The sequence below is a fragment of the Primulina huaijiensis genome, chromosome 18 (genome assembly GCF_012295235.1).
Source record: "Primulina huaijiensis isolate GDHJ02 chromosome 18, ASM1229523v2, whole genome shotgun sequence".
Classification (NCBI taxonomy): domain Eukaryota; kingdom Viridiplantae; phylum Streptophyta; class Magnoliopsida; order Lamiales; family Gesneriaceae; genus Primulina; species Primulina huaijiensis.
In genome coordinates this window covers 6,431,717-6,448,008 of record NC_133323.1, presented here as the reverse complement: position 1 = coordinate 6,448,008, position 16,292 = coordinate 6,431,717, and the positions used below count along the sequence as shown (strand labels likewise).

The following is a 16,292-nucleotide window of genomic DNA, read 5'->3' as shown; positions in this document are numbered from 1 at the left end:
ATAAAAGACTGCAACCAGATCATTTCTTTACTAGTCTATGTTACTGCAACATACTCAGCCTCAGTTAGAGAAAGTGCAACTATCTTTTGTAATTTCAAAACCAACTAACTGCAATACCACCCAAAATGTAGACAAATCAAGTGGTAATCTTACCATCTACATCACCAGCCATGTCAGCATAACATAGCAATGCAAGTGAAAATCCAATTTTTGAAGCATAAAACGGAATTTTCAATACCTCTAAAATATTTGAGAATCCATTTCACCACCTCCCAATGTCACTTTCCTGGATTACTCATACACCAAATCATAGCTCCCAGTATTGCATGTGCAATGTCTGGTCTAATTCATATCATTGCATACATAAGACAACCAATAATAGAAGCATAAGGTACCTTCTTCATGTAGACTCTCTCTTCCTCACACGAAGGTGATTGATCTTTGGATAGACAAAAGTGACTAGCTAAAAGTGTGGTCACTGATTGTGCTCTATCTATGTAAAATCTTCGAACCACTTTGTTCGCATATTCTTATTGAGATAACTTAATATCTTTGTTGAATAATTCTCATCCCAATTATTTGTTTTGCTACACAAATCCTTCATCGTAAAACTACAGACATTTTTTTTTCAACTTATCAATCTCCACCTGACTTGCTCCGACAATCATTATATCATCAACATAGATTAGTAAAATGATACAAGAGATATCAAACATTTTTATGTAACAGTAATGATCTGTCTGACATCTCAAAAAACTGTCAATGCTCATAAAATTTTAAAACTTTTTTCACCAAACATGAACAAAAGAAAGGCAACCATACACTTTCAAAAATGAATAATTTACCTATTTGTTGCTCCAAATCTCCTATGGTATACTATGAATTAGAGGCACTGATGAACTCCTATTGATCAAATAAGTTGTTGTCTTAATTGCATTAGCCCAAAATAACTTAGGAAATCCTGAATGAATTTGCATGCTCCTTGGACGCTAATTTAGGGTCCTATTCTTAGCACAATAATACTTAAATTTATCAGCTATGTATTCACCTCCATTATCATATTTTAGATACCCCACTTTTAATTTTGTCTCATTTTCTACCATGAATTGTCACTTTTTAAAAGTTCAAAAAATAAAAACATACCTCTTTGGTAGAATCATCAATGAATGTAGATCTTTCATGATAACTCAACGGCTAAGGTCCCCAAATATCAGTATGCACCAACTTTTCCTTCTCTCATATCTTTCCTAGATTTAGAAAAACTGGTTTTTTTTTTTTTTTTCTGCTTTTCAAGAACAAAACTTTCATGTAACTGAATATTTCTATTTTTATTGTCCGAGTATGCAATGCCATAAATCTGACTTGGCAGAGCTGTCATCAACAACAATCATATTTCTGCAATTGAAAGTCATATAAAGAGTTCTAGTGTTTGTTGTCACATGCAACAACCATAAAACCTTTTGTAATAATGTACCACAAAAAGTGACATTATGCCCTTCATCATCAAGGTATCCCACCAAAATTAAATTTTGCATCAACTTTGGTACATGTCTCACATTTTGTATTTTTCACATGGATCTGTATGACATCTTCAAACAAAAATCCCAGCTACCTACAATATCCAAAGGTTCTCCATAAGTTAGATATACTATTCCATAATGTCCATCAACATAATTTTTCATAATTTCATGATGAAAAGTATTGTAAAAAGACACACCTGAATCCAAAATCCATGAATCAACAGTACTAACAACAAACAAAATTCATGCATCCTGAATCTCATCAGTTGCTACGTTTGCAGTGTTGCCCTTGCCTTTGTCAATATTTGGTGTCGTACAATTCTTTTTCATATGACCTTATCCCTTATAGTTCAAACACTCCATATTTTGGCCAGATCTGGAATTACTTCTATCGTTCCTTGATTGTGATTTGCCTTTGTTATGATTAAAATTTTTGTTATTTCATCTGCCTTCAATATTTAAAGCAGAATTTTATGTCGTAGTTTCAACATAGTCAATTATGCGAATATTCTACAAGAATTCTATTTCTGACATAATTAAATTTCAGTTTTTTTATTGCCAACAGAATTTCTAAGTGCTTGCCACATTGGTTTCCAATTGTTTGGTAGAGAAGCAAAAAATATCAAGAAACAAATCTCATCATCAAAATAAATTTCAATGGAAGACAACTGATTGATAATTATGTTAAAATCGCTAAGATTTGCTTCCACAGAACCCCATTCAGTCATCTTCAAATTTAAAAGATTTTTCATGAGAAATAACTTATTATTTGCGAAAGGCTTCTCGTATATATCTAACAGAACTTTTATCAAACTCGAAGTCAATTTCTTCTTTGCAATGTTATGAGCCACATTCTTCGACAATGTCAGTCAAATAACACTCAACAAATGTCTATCAAGGAGATTCCATTCGTCGTCTGACAACTTTTTTGGTTTCTTCCCTGTAAGAAGTTCATGCATCATTTCATCATAAATATAGTCATCGATTTGCATCCTCCAGAAAATACAATAGTTGTCATCAAATTTTCCAATTCTATGTGCCAATCCTTATTCGTTATCCATCATTTTCAAATTCAATCTAACGCGCACTAATACCAGTTGTTAGGAATTATGGTCCTGATTTTAATTATTGAAAGCGATAGAACATTAAGAAAGATAAACACAAAAACACGCATGATTTATAGTGGTTTGCTCTCGATGTGAGAGCTACGCTCACTTTCTACCACTGCAAATTTCCACTATAATAAAACCAAGAAAACAAAGAGAATTTTCTTACAAGAACATGTTCACTCTCAGAACTATTTTCTTGTCGCTCTATGTTTTTCTATTTGTATATGAATGCTAATACAACGACTCTATCAACATAAATAAATAATATCAATGCTACATTGATATACATAAAATACCATTGTTAAGGTTCCAGAATTTTTGAGCCGTTAAACCGACAATTTACCTGAGTCACGCTGACGTTACTCGGAGCCCGAAATTAGCCTAGACTACTAGCCCGAAAGGCCCGATCCGAAATTCCGCCACGTTCTGATCCCGCGCAAACCAGTCACGCGAACAATTTACCTCCGGATTTCTGCGAATTTCGCCGGCGAAAATGTCTCAGCCAGTACCTGTGGACATCCCCTCCGACTCCGAAGAAGAAGATAGGCGAACCCGGGCTCTTCAAATCAACACCATAGACCTCATCACCCCGCCTCCATTCCCTCACTCCAAGAAGAAACAGAGGACAGATGCATTCTCAAACCCTAGCGATTCCGCAGTCCTTATCATCGATGATGATCTAACGCCGGATAAACAAAAGTTGTCTTCGATGTGTCCTGCGTTATCCTCCGGTTCTTTCATCGCCGAGACACCATTCTCCTCTACGGCTTCCATTGTCAAATGTTCTATGAGGAAATGTTCGTCCGCGGGTAAGTCAAATATTTCAGTGATTAGCGTAGAGTTTTATTTTTGTGCATCAAATTCAGTTACTGGAATGTGATTCGTTTCGGAAGTGATTGTTTTAAAAAAAAAATTTGAATTCTGATTTGGGGCTAGCCTTCCCGTGTAAGCAGAGGCAAACCTAGCATTTGCGCAATGTTAATGTTCCTATTTACCGGTGCAGAGGTCTTGACTCGTTTCCTAATGTCATTATTCTGCGAGGAATATAGGCCTCACAGCTTATTCATGGGCTCTTTTGTTTCTATTTTAAGATTCTACTGTTTTGGTCATGTTTAGATTTCTTTCATGATATATAATATTATAATAATATGTACATCTCCATTTCATGTTCGATTTCAGACTTGCACAAAATGCAGTGCAATCAAATCAGTTTAATTGATACCCGCTGTGTATGAATGGGTTTTTTGTTTATTTCTGTTGAAGCTTTAGCTACAGAGCAACGTGTAGTTCCAGACACTCCAATGTCTGAACTTCAGAAATCAGAAGTTACTACTGTCAAATGCAATTCAGGGGTCTCTGGATGCGAACCAACTTGTTCTTTGCTTTTAAACCATGGGTGTCCTGGTGAGTTCATTTTTGTCTTAAATACTTCAAATTTATATGTACGTCTGTTTCTAAATGCGTAAAAATTACGGATTGAAACAAAAGAATATCTTTGAAAGTTCTGTGATGCAGTATCACATATTTTAAGAGGCGCAGAAGCAGATACCACAATTGGATGATAATACAACCTGCAATCTTTCTTTTTGGAATTCTTTCAATATATCCATTTCTTGCAGTCTTCTACTTTTTAGATGATAAAATTTAGGGTGTGTGGTCATTATCTTAAATATTTTTTCCCTTTAAATTCCACCATTGGTAGAGACAATGGCATTTGTAGGCAACAAAATGGCATATGAGTGCAACTATTATTATTATGCGCATGTTTGAGCAATTGTTTGTCTATTAGACAATCATGCATCAAGTAGACTGACTGTGTTAGCCCCGGACCAGTTCACTTGGTGTTGGCAATTGACCATGGTTTAGTATTCTGTATGTGCAGGCCATGCAAATTTGTGCACTATTTGACATGATTCTCTTACACTCAAATTAATTGTGAAATCCATATATTATAAATATGGTTTTAAAGAATTTAAATCATGAATTTTACATCTATGGAATGTCTTTTGCACGTGATATGGTATTGCATGCTAGCTTTTCTTTGAAAATTTGATGTGATGTAACATGCAATGTGCTCCTTTCAGTTTATTCTTGAGCTTGACCAATATTTCCACAAATTAAAATTTTTTTTTAATTTAGAAATCAGTGGATTGATATGCTTGGAATCAGATACCGAGTCTGAAAATATTGGTGCATTTGGAGATTGTAAGCATAATGAAAATGCTTTTACAGAGAAGTTGATGGAGAAGTCAGAATCCGATTCCAGATTTGTTCAGTGTTCATCTTCTCTTTGTGCTAGTATGTATTTAATACTTGATTTTATTATGTCATCTGATGTCAACCTACTTACGAAAGCTGAAACCATTATTTTAAGTTGCACAAAAATGATTTTCAGGCTCTTCCATAAAATTACAGAAGAAACTTTCAAAGGACAGTGTGGATAAAATGCAGATGCCAGAAGGCTGTTCCTACCCAAGGGTTTCAGAAAAGGACATATCGTTGGTGAGTTGCCTTAATGCATGAGATTTACTGCTACTTACTTCCATGCGTAGCTTAAATGTTGAGATGTACATTTCCAAATTGAAGTTGTTTGCACACACCTGAATATCTACACCAGGAAAATGTGCGATTCATGATTATGATAAAATTTGATAAGATTTTTGTTTGATGAGAAACAACTCAATTGATAATAATAAGAGTGTGTTTAGTGAATAAGATAGCCTCACACTACAAGAATATAGTTTAGTGAATCCAAACTTTCAGCCATAATTGTGAAAATTATAATAGAACCAAAATTCGGAACTTTAAGCTAAAGATAGGATCTTGTATCCTACATTCCTTGCCATGAGCTAATTGAGCTCCTCTGAAGATTTATTTCTAGCTGTGTCGTGTCCGTAATGCAACTCATTACTTGATGTTCTCCAACATCTGAATCTGGTCTCGTTACACTCCTTTGAGAATCTGCTTGTGCATCAAAGTACTCGCTGCTGACACGGTCTTCTATAGTTTGATGTGTTTCCTCTACTCTCCTGTCAGACAACATAACTGTTCTGCCGTGATTGTCTTTGAGCCAAATCTTGTGTGCACCATATTCATCGATAATTTTATCTTATGCCGTCTAACTAGAAGAGAGAAAATGATGAATTCCTACATGGTAACCACTCTATGAAGCGTAACTATAATGCCACACAATCTCTTTATAAAATGCGTCATGGGTATTCAATATTTTTGTCAATAAATCCAATTAAATGCATGTACCTTGATGGCACTTTAGGTTTCCTCACACGACGAATATGGGAGGACAGACTATGGATTGGGGATCAAGAAGATAAATAGAGAATTGCATGAAAAAGACCCCAATTGGAAAATAGCGTTTGTACTTTAAATAAGATTACAATAAAAAGTACACGATATATTTCAACTTTAGTTATTACTTTGTTCTGTTGGTACTAGTTGCGCAGGGGGACTGCACTGTAAGATCACAAACACAATTAGATATGCACAGATTTAGCCGCTTGAAGAAGCTAATTTTCATAAAATTTTATTCATCAAATAAGATAATTTTTTTTCTCTAAAGAATTTTAAGTTGGGGACAAATCATTTTACGACCGTAGAGAGAGATGACTGCTCTCCAAGTTTGGATTATGTATACCAGCAATTGCTCAGGTTCAGATATTGAGATTCGGCTACGACGCATTTGTTCCGAAGTTTTCATTACCCCATAATCCATATCCTAGAACCTTCAATTTCCTTCACTTTCTATATGTTAATATCTTAATTTCTGTGGATTCTGGTCCAAGGGATCTGCAATTTCTCTTTTAGACAAGGATTTTACAGTACGTGGATAATATTAATATCTGAACCTTTTTTCTGCTTATGTTCACTGTTTCAATATTTTAAAAAATTTGCTATTTTTCTAGTTATGATAATTTTTTTTTACTTACGCTACTACATTATTTTACTATTTTGCTGCTATTTTTGACATTTAATTTTGTGATTCAACAACAGACAGAAAAGTGGCTGAAATGGTTGATAATATCATTGTGATTTTTAAGAGTTCTTTGACTGCTGTTAGAAATTTTTATTTATGTTCTTTCGCTGTGAGCTTGATGCCTAGACTGGTTCTCTTTTTTTTTTTTTTTTTTTTTTTTTTTTTTTTTTTTTTTTTNTTTAAAATTTCTGGTGTAGGCATATGCCACCAATGCTGATAAAGCTAATAATTTAGAGACTATGGATCGACTCATGGCTGAACAAGATAATAATGAAGGTTACAAGAAGCAGAAAACCAAAGCAATGAAGCCAAATAAAATATCAAAAGAGGAAAGATATCGCCTGATGGAAGAAAAGAAACGACAGAAAGAAGTAATGTCCATTATGCATCGATTTCATGAAAAGCCTATTTCTCATTTTATTCGGTCGAAGGAATTTTCTCTTTCTTCTTTTTTATCTTGGGATTTGCATTTTTTGAGGGACTTGAGGAATGAGGAAATGAATGAGTTGATCTTTGCTAGGGTCTTTAGAGAGGGTCATGTTGGTTGAGGAGGGTGTAGATATCAGGGTTTGGGATGGGGGTCCTTTAGGGTTTTTTCAATTAAATATTTTTATGAGTCATTTCCGATCAACTATTTTCCTTTTTTCCCTCTTTTTCATGTTATTTGGAAAGCACCGATCCTACCGAAGGTTCAAATATTCTGGTAGATTGTGTTTATGGGTAAGCTACCGGTTTGTAATATGATGCAAAAGAGGTGGCCTATCTGTGCTCTTTGTCTGAATTGGTGTGTTTTGTCGGAAAAAGGTGGAGACTCGGGACATACTTATTCATTGTCGTTTCACGAGCTGTCTTTGGTTCGGAGCTTCGAAGAAGACGAGTTTGGTTTGTATGGTTCCAAGATCTTTGCATGAACTTTTTGCTGGAGATCTTGGACGTGATCTTAGTAGGAGGGATGAAATTTTTTGGACAATGTTAGTTCATTATATTTGCTGATCAATTTGGCTGGAGCGGAATAGAAGGATTTTCGATAATCACGAAGAGTCAGATAAAAAGTGTTGGGACAAGATTAAGATTTGGCCATTTGGCTGGATTGGGAAGCATGTAGCATTTAGAAATTTCTCGATCTCTAATTTAGCGAGGGATTTGAGTAATATTTGTTATTGATATGATAAGTGCTTCTGTTTTTCCATTTTTACCTTTACGAATTTCTTGTCCGCTTTTTGTAACTATTAACTTTTAATTATTTAATATATTTTGTTTATATTTGTATGCAAGCTTGCATTTTAATAGTTATTTTGTATTGAAATTGATTGATCCTACATGTTCTTTAAAATAGCGAGAACGGTTGCTCAAAGCTGAGTCAAAAGCAGAAGCTACTGAGTTGAAGAAACGTCAGAAAGAAATGCAAAAGTGGGAAAAAGGGAAATATGCCCTAAAATCTATTGTGGCTGAAATTGACAGAAAAGTTGTTGAATTGGGGTCCATTGGAGGTAAAGGCTCCCTTGGTTTATTTTCTATTATTTCATCTGGTAATGCTATTTCCTTTTACCGGTTTTTCCTTCTTTTTTTCCCTCGCATCACCTTCTCTATCTAAGCAAGATGCTTCCCTTAGCAATTACTTTCATCGGCTGTCTTTCTTACTTTAGGTCAACTGCTCACAAGATTTTCAGAAAAAGGGGTTTCATACCGTGTAACGACAAATCCAATCGAAAGATCTATTGTATGGACTATGGTTGCTCCGGAAGAAATCTCTGCGGTAATTGCTGTTTTTTTCCTGGATAAATGCTGGTTCACATTATGAAATACTACATCTATTTTCTTTATTCAATTTCCATGGATGGCATCTCATATAGCTATGCCACCTGTTCTATGTTATTTTCTGTTTATGGGTCTTCTTTGAACGTTACCAATGGCTGATTTCTTGTTTATGGTTGCATCATTCACCATCTTATCTATAAAAAAAGGATTTTATGAAACTTGGTGGCCTGACTAAAATGATACCACTTATTTGACTGTTTGTCATGTCTACATTTTGATAATTGTCGATGCTTTGCCAAGAATTTGGCAAATGGTCATGGGATGATCATGTTATGCATATAATCACTTTGGTTGAAATAAAAATTTCTATGAATACTGCATTTAATGGTTTGAATCTCTATCTTTGACTCATTTATGCCTATCAGGATTATGAAACACATACTGTATTGATTCTTTTACTATTCCAACGCGATTAACTTTAGATTTTGTAGAATTCTGATGTCAGATGAAAACCATGTGGTACTGTTAGATTATTACAGCCTTTATGCTTTTTTCATACCTTTCATGACTATATGTAAACGTTTTGTGTCATGACTTTGTCGCAGATTTCATCTGAAAGAATTAAGGTTCCTTATGTGTTAATTATATACGAGGCCGAGGAGTTCTGTAATGAAATTGTGAATGAGTCTCTTTTGGATCATATCCAGGGTGTTCAACGCCTTTATCCTCATCATACTATTTGTTATCTAACAAATAGGCTTATGGCCTACATCAATAAAAGGTGAGCGAAACTTTTCTACCCTGATGATAATTTTGAAGATTAACTTGATTTGTATTGGCACGTTGAATCTTCCTCGCACACGCAATTCACCAAATTTTTTGCCTAAACTAGATAGTCCATTAGTAGACTTTCCAATAACTCACTATTTCTTATAAATGAAAATGGATTAATTGCCCTGCATAGAAATAGAGAGTAGGTGTTAGTTAATTGTTCAGTGCTTGTTTAGAATCTTTGGAATACCCTTCTTATTTGCTTTTGAAAGGGTCTGTGCCATCAGATGTTGACTAAAAATTTAATGAAATTCACAAAGACATGCTGTGACTTTTCTTTGACTTTGTTTTAAGGATTTTTTATATGTGGTTTGGAATCAATGTACCCAAATTTGTTTGTTAAACGGAATACATAAGAGATAATTTTAAATCGTTATCAGCTGACAAGTCAAATTGTCAGATGGTGGATGGTTTCTGTAGAATCTTTTTGAGATAAAGAAGTCTAAATTTTAGGCAAGTTAGTGGCCATTTGATATTTTCTGATAAGCCTGACAATATTTGAAGGTAGTTGCTTGTACCATTTGGTTTTGAAAACTATACTATTCTCAGTGTTTGTCCTTAGCTCATCTTTAGTAAAGAATTCCAACTTTAATAATTTATCTAAAGTAGTGTCATTGACTTTCAATTATGCTCCTTAAATTGTCTATGCTAAATGCGTTTGTTTGGTATTCATATTATAAGGTAGAGAGGAGTAGTCTTTTTGCCTTTTGTTCTCTCTGCTATTTTAGTTTCTAAATAGAATTCTTTTAGCCGGATAAACTTATTCCATTTGAAACACGTCAAGCAACATTTTTTCTTAGCCTTGACCCTTTAGGCCTTTACCAATTTGTCTTTGCATTTAAGGTCCTTGCTGAGTAGGATGTACCTGTTTAGAGTTATTTCGGTGTACATGAATCTAAGTATGGGGCTGATCTAAGATTAGATATTTGATATTCCATAGACATTCTGATTGGGTCTTTAAACATATATTGTTGAACAGAGGATAGTGAGATTCAATACTTAAAATAATCATTTGCCAACTTAAACAAAATGTATAATGTAGGACGTAAAATCAAGTAAATGATTCGATGAAACAAATAAGCAGGCAAATAATGAGAAAACAATGGAAGAGAAAGCAAATAAGCTAGCGCCCATTCAGACAATGCTTTACTAAAAAAGGCAATTGGCCTCCCTTGAGCTAACACTGCTCCAATTACCCTTTCCTGTGCATCACACTCTATGTCAAACTGTAGACTGAAATCTTGCAATCTAAGCATTGGGCTGAACAAATTCTTTCCTTAAGCTCTTCTGGTTGCTTCTTCATTCCGTCCAAATTTTTTTGATAGTTCAGTGAGATTTAGTGATTTGTCATGGTCAAAAGTTCATGCATATTAAGTGTCTAGTAGTTGAAAGCATTAGGAGTCTAGATATTTATTATTTTAGATATAGATTTGGTCTAGTCTTTTATTTGATCTAGAATTGTTATTTGAGTTTGAACCATATCAGGAACTAGTTTTTGGTTTTCATAGGGACTCTAGAATATCTAGGATTTGCTGATTTTAAGACCATAACAAATTGGTATCAAAACCAAAAGTACTTGGGAGATTTTCACTTATTTCAGCAACAATTTTAGATTTTCCTTGCGATGCATAAGGAAGAAAAGAAGCAAGTTGCCACACAATTGGCAGAGTTATCTTTGCAAGTTTCAGACGCTCGCACCACATCCAATCTGATCTAGATGGAAATAGCCATCGCGCTTGCCATGATGTTAGCCTTGAGGATCCGCGAGGCAACAAGGGACGAGAGGGAAATTTTTACCTGCCAAAATTTGCGAAGATGGACTTTCCTCGATTTGATGGTAGTGAAGACCTACTTGGATGGCTTAGTCGCTGCAACCAATTCTTTCAGCATCAGAAGACACTAGAGCACGAAAAACTAGAGATCGCATCCTTCCATGGGTAATGCACAAATATGGTTCTTGAAATTGGAAATGGACAGACCCAATATGCAGTGGGGACAGTTCAAGAATCAGTGCAACTTACGGTTTGGACCACCGATCCGAAGCTACTCACTAGAGGAATTGGTGAACGGTGATACACTTCTCAATGGGAGGCTCTGTCCTACACTTCCAGGCATCCCAGCAACAACCCACTGCACACTCCATAAAAAAATTGATGTGCTGAGATGGAGGATCGAAGAGCAAAAGTGCTTTGTTACAACTATGATGAAGTTTACATCGCGAGACACCGTTGCAAGAAGCTATTTTTGCTTGAAGGAATTGAAGACACATCAACAAATTAAGGGGAGTACGTGATGCCGTTGACATAACATTACCTGTCATTGGTAGTTGAGGACAACCACCCTTTCGAGTGAAAGAGTAATGTAGCGGTCAAGAGTTCATTTCATGTTTGGCGACTAGTAATTTAAAGTAGGAGTCTAGATTTTTATTGTTTTAGATTTGATTTGGTCTAGTTTTATTTGATTTAGAATTGTTATTTGAGTTTGAATCATATTAGGATACTAATGTTTGGTTTTCATAGGGACCCTAGAATATCTAGGATTTGGTGATTTTAGGATCCTTGGTAATAAAGAGAATTTTCCTTTGCATGGCCCGTAACACAATCTATAACTCAGGACCATGGCATGATTTTCCTAAAATCACAAATAAATATCTGGCAATATCCCGTCAAACTGAGAAGTCCTCTCACCCCCTTGGTATTGATAAGTTCTGGCCACTTCAACACTCTCCACCTTCCTTTTGTCTACTGCTACACATTGGGATAAAATTAAATGTCCCAAGTACACGACCTCCATGAGGCCAAACTCACTTTTTTTATTCAGCAATAGTCTATAACTTTCTTGCTGTTGTTTATTTATTTATTAATTAATTCATTTTGTTAATAACTTTAGTGACTGATGTCTGGCTCTATTCACAGGGAACAAGCACAGTACAAGAATCCTGCCAGCAGCTTTGGTTGGAGGCGCCCTGCGATAGAGGAGGTTACTGAATGACAAACTTTGAGTGTGTGGAGTCTCAACGTATGTTTGGTTATGCCGTGTGAAAGTCTGACTATAAAGAATATTCTTTTTCTCATAGGTTTTATCAAAATTAGCCACTGATTTTTTCAAAGTACATTCAAGGCAGTGTGTTGATGAAGCTGAATTGGCTGAACACGTAGTTGGTTTAACATGCAGCCTCGCCTCTTGCCAATTTAGGTAATAAAATATTAGTTTTGATCCTATGAGTGTACCTACATTTATATATGTTTGTATGATTTATTTGTTTGATCCAAAGCAGTACTTAGTGTCCCTCTTGTTCACTCTCATTTTCTCCACTTTTATGATGCAGGAAAAAGTTGACTAGGTTATCTGTCAATGCTAATGGATCCATTATTCCTAACGATTGTATTGACAAGAGTTTGATAAAGAAAAACTTGTGGTATGTAGTCTTTTAAAATTGTCGAGCTACGAAAATTTGTCATATTGATCAGTTGATGGTAGAGAGTGAAAATATTTATATCTTCACAAAATGAGATCAACATTTGCTCTTTCAGTGTCAGTGTTAGTATTTATGGATGCATGATTATCTTTCCAAGTTTGTATGACATAGTTAATGGCAAAAGAGAAGAGAATATATTAAGAACTGTGGTAAGTTTTATAAAAAAATTTGATCCATAATACATGGTCTTTAGAGTCCTATATATAGAGGAAATTGAGGGAAAATAAGGAAATAATTAATCCCTCAAAGTCAGAGATTTATGCAATTCTATTTACAGAAAAAGTCAATCAAATACTATCTACGAGATTATTTCCAACTAATCTGCCTGATCAGTAAACAAATTGCAGATGTTTTGGTGGGAAACTGGAGTAAATGTTTAGAGGTACTGATGCATCAAAATGGTTGTGTCCTAGTCACTGAATGGTGGTAGTAATACATGACCATTGAACATCAGGTGGTAGTACTACATGACTAGTTCCTTCACTCTGAAACATCTTGTATGCTTTTAGTTGACATCTTATTCAAGGTTGTAATACATTTATGCTATTATATGAGTCTCTGTTTTTGCTTTCTTTTTTTTTTCTTTTTCAAATTGACGTACAAATATCTTCTTAGAACTGTTATGCTACCTTCTCATGCCTGTCTTCGAATGCGTTCTTGTTTTAAATTCGTTATCAAATTGATTCTCTTTTGTGTATCAGATATCCTTTGAATTCATTTCTCATGTAGGCTGAAGGCGCTGATAGCCATACCCAAGGTACAACCAAGGTTTGCCATGGCTATATGGAAGAAATACCCCACGATGAAATCTCTTTTGAGAGTTTACATGGACCCTACTAAATCTGTGAGTCTTGAATATCAAGTTTCTTGGTTTTGATGTGACGTTTTCTAGCTTTACAATGTTGCAAGCCTGGTATTGTAGGTTAGATTTGCCGATCTAGTTTTGTAAAGAAGGCTCTCTGCCATACTTCTCAATTTCGATGGTTGCAATTCTGTTCAGTAAGGGTCACTGAATTTTTTTACCAGAAAACATACTTTTTCCAGGACAATTTTCATCGTGTTTGAGAATTATCATGTGTTATTAGGATAGCAAGCTATGAGAAATTATGTTTATAAAGTCACTTATTTCATGCTTGTTTCCTTATAACACCAATTTCTGCACCAGTCTTTTCAACTTCAGTTCTCTGCCGTCTGAAGATATTCACCAGTATTGCTTAGCCTAGTGGAGGGGGTTCTACTGTTTTTTTTCCACCTTTATTGGTTTACCATTAGGAATTTCATTCATCTCATGCAGAAAATGCTCGAATATTGTTGGGGACATTATGATGGAATGTTTGTGTTATTTTAATTATATCTTACTAAAAATATTAGGTGTACGAGAAGGAATTTTTGCTCAAGGACTTGATACTGGAAGGCTTATTTGGTGATGATAGGAGATTGGGTGAAGTTTGTTCCAAGAGAATATACAGAATACTAATGGCTCAATGTGGGAGTATCAAAACAGAAGACGTTGAAAACGGCGCCGATTTCTTTAGCTACTCCTCTGCTACTTGAGTGATGCTTGTAGTCAGGGGTGGAACTAAAGGCGAGAGGCTGCCAACCCTCTCAAGTAAATTTTTTTTTAAGTTTTTACATGCAACTAATTTATTTTTTTAAGAAAAACAAAAACAAAATTTGCCTGCTCCCCTGAACAATTTAATTGCCCCTCCCAATCTGTCCGCCCCTTTCTCTCAACTCACTCCGAAATCAGGGGCTCGTCCTCATTTTTTTGTTGTGTATAATGTACACTTGTGGATTTGTAAACATCGTCTTAATATATTTTTTGATTGATTTTTTTTTTTCACTTGTGTGTTTTGCTTATTGATTGATTTCGATAATATCCTTGATGTGAAGCATCAACATATTTGGATTTAAGATGTCATCGAAATGTTAAGGTGTGTCGTTAAATGGCAAAACATATAACTAAATGCAAAATCTTCAAAAAGTAAAATGTAATATATCGGTATTCGAGGTATCAATCATATAATTTTTCAGAAAAACCAAAAAACAAATAAGTTCCAAAATAGTTATTTGATCTGTACGTAAATGTGGAAAATAGTAGATATTTTTTTTACATTTTAGCTTCCTTTCACGAAGAGGATGTACCTTTTCTTATGTGATCGGTGAAGAATCACCTCCATACCGGGCGAGAGTAGTGTCAGTTGATATAGGTAGTTCAAGGAATCAGGTTATATTTTTGACTTCGTAATAAGTGTTTGATCTTAATAATTAATATGAGAGCGATGTCATGGGTTCAAATCTCTTATGAAACATATTTATATACCTTTTAAGGATGTTGCGTGAAGCATGCATGAGTGAGAGTACTGGTTGGCTAAGTGGCTTTAAAAGAGTGACGTCAGATCTTAACGGGTAATATTATCTCGGAAGAGGGTAATATTGATGTTGCGCTGTTTGATTTGGTTGGCTAAGTGGGCTTTAAAAGAGTGACGTCAGATCTTAACGGGTAATATTATCTCTGAAGAGGGTAATATTGATGTTGCGCTGTTTGATTTGGTTGGCTAAGTGGGCTTTAAAAGAGTGACGTCAGATCTTAACGGGTAATATTATCTCTGAAGAGGACATGATCGACGGCAGAAAAAATGTAAGACTGATATCTAAAGGATATGAGACAGCACAACGCACATCCCGAACTCATGAGCTTAAAAAGCTCGACTCATTAGCATCCAAGTATGTGCACTATACACTATCACGATTATAAGAAAATAAAGTTGCACTTTGACTAACAAGTATAACTTTTGACCTAAGGATAAGCGCTTGATCATAATATATACCTCTAGGGTTAGAAAGAAAAAGACTAAGTTACCCGTACTACGCAAAATAAAATAATTATTTAAAAGGTATAATAATAAATATAAATACATCGACCACGGCCTGAATTCTAGTTCAAGATCCTTTATTTAGGGGGGTGTCAATTCCGGTGGGTCGGGTTGTCCCATAATACTATTTAAAAATTGCTCAACCCGAACCCGACTCAACCCCATTTTTTTTAAAAAAAATTAATAAAATTCAAAAAAAAATATTTTAGTTTAAACATATAGTAACAAAATCTTTCTTATATATGATTTGTATCTGAAATTCTAATAGTAGAAAATTAAAGTATATTTACTAAATCAAATAACAAATCCGGATTGACCCGGACCCGACAAGAACCCGATTTTTTTGGAGGTCAGATATCGGGTCCAATTCGACTTGATCCGAACTCGAAAATCCCAAATTCAAACCTGATTTTTTCGGATCAGATCATGTCGGTCCGATTTTGTTTCACTAACCCTTCATAGGGAAGATATTTTCTTGGAAGCGTAATTATTTAGTATGAGAAGCTGTGTGTCTCGAATGAATTAGGACAAGAAACTGTTGCCAACTAAATGCTGTGGTTTACAATGTGCGCCAGCATTCCCAACATAATGTTTCAACTTTGCATCATTCGAGTCCTGCCCAGCATCATGTGATCCAGCCATCGTATTTATGTATGGCGATATTATTTAAAATATTTAAAAATTCTTTATAGATTTTTTGACGCAAAAAACATTCAATTTGTCAAAATT

General features: G+C 34.9%; 1 protein-coding gene and 1 long non-coding RNA gene across 5 annotated transcripts; one reads left to right on the top strand and one right to left on the bottom strand.

The window, feature by feature from the left end:
• Nucleotides 1-1,123: 1,123 nt before the first annotated feature.
• On the bottom strand, nt 1,124-2,883 carry LOC140965250 (uncharacterized). Its single transcript, XR_012172998.1, has 2 exons — nt 1,718-2,883; nt 1,124-1,612 (listed from the first exon to the last, which is right to left on the bottom strand). It is a non-coding gene; the product is annotated as an uncharacterized lncRNA (long non-coding RNA).
• Nucleotides 2,884-2,982: 99 nt separating this feature from the next.
• LOC140964385 (crossover junction endonuclease EME1-like) lies at nt 2,983-14,313 on the top strand. 4 transcript variants are annotated; one of them, XM_073424103.1, is made up of 13 exons: nt 2,983-3,438; nt 3,899-4,033; nt 4,769-4,927; nt 5,025-5,131; nt 6,818-6,991; nt 7,957-8,110; nt 8,267-8,376; nt 8,984-9,159; nt 12,125-12,188; nt 12,286-12,404; nt 12,538-12,627; nt 13,417-13,531; nt 14,059-14,313. In XM_073424103.1, exons 1-13 carry the CDS (start codon nt 3,123-3,125, stop codon nt 14,239-14,241), a joined length of 1,902 nt encoding a protein of 633 aa, XP_073280204.1. In that variant the 5' UTR covers nt 2,983-3,122; the 3' UTR covers nt 14,242-14,313. The 4 variants fall into 4 exon arrangements, with proteins under 4 accessions (XP_073280204.1, XP_073280205.1, XP_073280203.1 ...); XM_073424104.1 differs by having other exon boundaries at nt 3,893-4,033; nt 4,862-4,927; XM_073424102.1 differs by having other exon boundaries at nt 3,893-4,033.
• Nucleotides 14,314-16,292: the final 1,979 nt, after the last annotated feature.